This window comes from Pinus tabuliformis, chromosome 4_2 (genome assembly GCF_031772625.1).
Source record: "Pinus tabuliformis cultivar Carrire ecotype Pingquan chromosome 4_2, CPIR1, whole genome shotgun sequence".
Taxonomy (NCBI): Eukaryota; Viridiplantae; Streptophyta; class Pinopsida; order Pinales; family Pinaceae; genus Pinus; species Pinus tabuliformis.
In genome coordinates this window covers 873,884,990-873,890,062 of record NC_142304.1, presented here as the reverse complement: position 1 = coordinate 873,890,062, position 5,073 = coordinate 873,884,990, and the positions used below count along the sequence as shown (strand labels likewise).

General features: G+C 38.3%; 2 protein-coding genes across 2 annotated transcripts; both read left to right on the top strand.

Annotated features, from left to right (window-relative positions):
* Nucleotides 1–810: 810 nt before the first annotated feature.
* Nucleotides 811–1,587, top strand: LOC149172480 (uncharacterized). Its single transcript, XM_089426336.1, has one exon. The coding sequence runs from the start codon at nt 811–813 to the stop codon at nt 1,585–1,587; it is 777 nt and encodes a 258-aa protein (XP_089282462.1).
* Nucleotides 1,588–3,333: 1,746 nt separating this feature from the next.
* LOC149172479 (SKP1-like protein 1B) lies at nt 3,334–4,228 on the top strand. The gene is made up of 2 exons (XM_089427732.1): nt 3,334–3,636; nt 4,019–4,228. The coding sequence occupies exons 1-2, from the start codon at nt 3,334–3,336 to the stop codon at nt 4,190–4,192; spliced, it is 477 nt and encodes a 158-aa protein (XP_089283858.1). The 3' UTR covers nt 4,193–4,228.
* Nucleotides 4,229–5,073: the final 845 nt, after the last annotated feature.

The following is a 5,073-nucleotide window of genomic DNA, read 5'->3' as shown; positions in this document are numbered from 1 at the left end:
TCCCTTCCTTCGGCTAAAAAATTCAAGGAAGTGCTGGATGTCTATTGTGAGGACTCAGGAAGTAATCTCAATAAAGGCAAATGTCACATTTTCTGCTGGAATATAAAGGCCAGAATGATCCAAGCCATTTCTAACTGCTTTGGTTTTGCAGCCTCCTCTGCTTGGTCATCCTTCAAATATCTGGGTCTGCCTGTCTTCCAAAAAAGAGCCCTCAGTAAAGACTGGTTGCCTCTGCTGGAAAAAATCAAGTCTAAAATTTGTTCTTTGGGATACAACTGGCTCAACCTAGCAGGTAAGACTGTGCTAATAAAAGCTGTTCTAAATAGCCGTCCCATCTATCAGGCTGCAATGATGATGGCTCCTCTTGGCATCACAAGGAAAATTGAGGAGTATATAAGGAATTTTTTTTGGAAATGTGGGAAAGCTAATGAGAATAGAATTCCATTAGTAAGCCGGGACACAATCTCCTTGCCCATAATGGAAGGGGGACTGCAATTCAAGAATATCAACAAGCAAAATATTGCTTTGGGCGCAAAGCTGTTATGGAGGATAATTGCTCCAAATCCGGGTTGGGCTCAGCTTGTGTTATGGAAAAAGTACTTCCGTGGGCAGAGAGCCCGCTGCCTTGACAATCCTATCACCACCCCTGAAACTATGATTCATAAGTTGTGTGACAGAGCCTCTACCTTAGTCAAACAACACATGCACTGGATCCCTGGAAATGGGAAGCGTATTAACATTTGGGAGGACCGCATTATGGGCAGCGACCCCATCGTTGATGATCGTTCTCTGATCCTGTTAAAATATTAGATGGATAGAGTTGGCGTCAAAACGCTGTGGAACTTATCTCAATGGGAAAACAACAACTGGCAGAGCTGGGGAAATCTTGAGGTGCCATCGCATCTGTCCAAAGAATACTCCAACCTCCTCATCCACTTAAAAGGAAAAGCTCCATTAAACATCAGCAAAGCAGATGCACGAGGATGGGGATCGATCCCGGGTAAGTACACAGTCTCGCAGGGTTACAAACAGCTCACTCAGCATCCGAACGTGCCACCTGATCTGAGGCCTTGGCAGGGGATCTGGTCCCATTCAACGATCCCCAAGATAGATATCTTTTGCTGGCTTCTTTGCCATCACAGGATATTGACTGAAGACAGACTTCGCAAAAGAGGCGTTAACGGTCCCTCACGCTGCTCGCTGTGCGAAGACCATGAAGAAACAACCGCTCATTTGATGCTCTCCTGCAAATTCGCAGCTGCTCTTTGGAAGGAGGCGTTAAGTCCCCTGAACACTGACTTCACTACTCCTAATCATTGCTCAGACTTGTTTGCAAATTGGATGCGCATGTATCCTGGTGGCACTCAGAACCTTCATATCAAAACCGCCTGGCTCGCCCTGCCTAAAATTACCTGCTGGCACATTTGGTTGGAACAAAAAAAAAGGATTTTTAATGATAAAAAGGGTGATCCTAAAATAATCTGGATTAAAATTAAAAGTCACCTGAAGGACTGTGTGGGAGATCAGTTGGACAGGGAAGATCTTAGCGATCAAGACGCAGCTTGGGGAGATTCTCTGGGCCTCTAGTTCGTTGACAAAGTCAGGCTCCTCCTCCCCTAAAGCATTGTCAAATCCGTCTCAAGACTGAAGAACTCGTTGAGTTATGCAAAAATAAGGCAAGAAAAACTCTTTTCTTTGACAGAGCCGCAAAGGGCAATCCCGGTAGTTCTGGAGTAGGTGGTGTCATTAAAAATGCAGATGGCAGAATTGAATCTACATATGCTTGGGGAGTGGGCTTCAACTCCAGCATTCAAGCTGAAGCCTTGGCTCTCCTCCAGGGACTCAAGATGCTCATATCTCTGGGCATCAAAGATGCAATTATTTTTTGGGACTCCCAGTCCATAATTAAGGCCATGGTGGATAAATCCTCTCCCTCAGATTTAAGATTATCAAGACTCCTGAGCAGAATTAGAGTCGTGACAAACACTTTCCAGAATCTGGAGTTCCTTCATGTTAAGAGAGAAAACAATAAAGAAGCCGATGCTGAAGCCAACAAAGTGGTGCTTCTCCCCCTTGGAGCGCTCTTAAGAGATGGAGACGAAAGCTGGGACCCCATCCCTTAAATAGCCTATTTAAAATGTTTTACTGCCTTTTAATGAAGCAGTTTGTTTGTATCAGCAATTTAGGAAAGATAGATAAAGTTACAAGAACTACAGCTAGTAAAAATCACAGGCTTAGTGGAGGGGAAGTCAATTGGATCCTAATAGAAGAGAAATCTGATCTCTGTGCACCTCTTTGTAATCTGAATTATGGCTTTCCAGCCAAGAATTAATACATCAACCTACTCGTTTCTGTAAAAAAAAAAAAAAAAAAAAAAAAAAAAAACAATTTTATGAACATAAATTAGTTAACATAGATCTTCAATTAGTTTATTTAAATTTCTTGTTGAAATATTTTTGAAAACACATTTTTTTACTTATTTTTATAGCCAACATTATTTTTCTGTTTACAATATAATTTTTATTTTTATTTTAAAGGGAACAAATGGCGGATAAACTTACAATATAATTTTTATTTTTATTTTAAAGGGAACAAATGGCGGATAAACTTACACATCCCTCGGCTCAATAAATAATATTAGTTAATCATATTTCTTATTTTTTGGTGATGACATTCAATAGTATAATATTTTATTATTTGTTTTCTTTTTATGATGATTTTTTGTTTTTTTTTTTGTAAGCTTCGGTAGGACCCACTCATATTCCACATTTTTACAACATTTTACAACCTCTCTGCAGGATTTGAACTCGGCTGGGCGGTGTGAAAGCCATCCGCCCCATCCATTACATCATGCAGATCATGTGCCTTTTTTATGATGATTTTTTCTCTTTGTTAATTCTTTTGTTTTATTCACTACATTTAAGCTAAATGGGACGTAATAGCTAGCTATTTTTAGCAAAAAAGTAATTTTAGATGCAATTTGGCCCACTAATGCACTAAAATAAAATAAGTGGAGCATGAATCGAAAACAATTAGCGGGTATAAAACAATAAAATAAGAAAACCTTAAAAGCTCCAGATTTGGGCTATGTTAACTAGAGTTAAGAAAAAGTAATTAAAAAAGGCAGCGAATGGCCCATGGCATGGTTATTTGGGTAATCAATCAGGCTATAAATATATTGCCCTTACCACATATCGCTCATCTCATATTGATCGAGCAAAAGTTCGTTCATACTTTCTCGAGTTCTCTTCGCTTATACACAGAAATTCAGTCCTTTCTTTTTATTCAGATCATCTTTTATTCGATTCGGATCAACTTTTTAGTTGGGAAGCCATGGCCTCCGAAAGCAAGGTGAGTTTGAAGAGCTCAGATGGCGAATTGTTTGATGTCACTGAGGCTGTGGCATTTGAATCTCAGACCATCAAGTACATGATCGAGGACACTGGCACCGCCAATGCTATTCCGCTGCCAAACGTTTCTAGTGCGATACTCTCGAAGGTCATCCAATACTGCAAGTACCATGTCGATGCTCAGAACCGCGCACATGAGAAATCGGCCATTTCGGAGGACGAAATCAAGACTTGGGATGAAGAATTCGTAAAAGTCGATCAGGCGACTTTGTTCGACCTTATCCTGGTATTCTGTCACAAACTCTTATTTGATGGTTCAAACTATCGCTTTTCTTATTTGTTGTTTTGAGGGGTCTAATCTACCTGAATTACCCCAACCAAATTGTTTGGAACCTCTGAGTACAGTTACCGATGGCTTCTCCAGTAAATCAATGTTCCATCAATTAATTATTTTTTTAATTTCTGAGATCCTTCAATGCTAGAAATCTCTGTGTAGTCTCATTCCATGCTAGAAATCTCTGTGTAGTCTCATTCCATGTAATTGTTCTGCAATATCTTCGTCGCTTTCTTTAGTAATGCCTAGCACATGTATATGCCTGTCCAGGCTAGAGATACATTTGTATATTTTACGGAAATTTTGGCTTATTAAGCTTTCCGGGTTTTTGCAGGCTGCTAATTACCTAAACATAAAAAATCTGCTAGATCTTGCATGTCGGACTGTTGCCGACATGATAAAAGGGAAAACGCCAGAAGAAATACGTAGAACTTTCAACATAAGGAATGATTTTACTCCTGAAGAGGAGGAGGAGATCAGGCGTGAAAATCAGTGGGCCTTTGATTGATTCTAGGGAATTGGTGCAAAAACAGTATATATATTTCTGTGCCGTGGTGTTTGCTTTTATTGTAGTCGAAATTGAATTACTCAGTTAGGACTTTGAGGTGAAACTTTTTCGAAACGTATGAAATTTTAGTCGAAATTGAATTACTCAGTTAGGACTTTGTGGTAAGTTTCAACGGATTCACTCAATTTTTAAAAATCTCTTCCAAATTATAGACAAAATTAAAAAAAATATTTAAAAAATGCCACTTATAATTTTAAAAAATATCTTTAAAATTTGAACAAAATTAAAAAAATATTTAAAAAAAAAAAACCATTTTATCTATTAATTAAACCACCCATTCCAATAAATATGATGTGATTTAATAGTCATAAATATGCATTGAAATTGATATATAAATTTATATAGATTTTTTTGTGTATAAGAATGTTATTTGAAAAAAAACTATTGAATTAACTTATATGCATTAATGTTTTTTGAAATATTCCAGAATTTATAATGGAATTAAACTAAAATGCGTTATCCGGTGCAAGGAAGCGCAAGGAAGCAACTGACCTCGGTTCCCTGCATTCATCCATGAGATGTGGAAACCACAAGCAATTAGAATTTTCCAAAACCATGATTATGCCACATTAAGATAAGGCATACAGTTAAACCCTATTAGAGGATTCTTGGAATGAGAGACGGTCTGCGATATAGAGATATATTCAAGTATCAATGTTAGAATCTTGTCCTGTCACACAGAACACGGAGATCAAACACCTACCGCATGATTTCTTTTGTTTATTAGGTCGGTTGCAGGGCATGGGCCCGAAGATTTGATTTTTTAAACTATAATGGGGAAGAGGTTTCTTAAGGAAGTTGAGATTCATTACCCCTTTCTC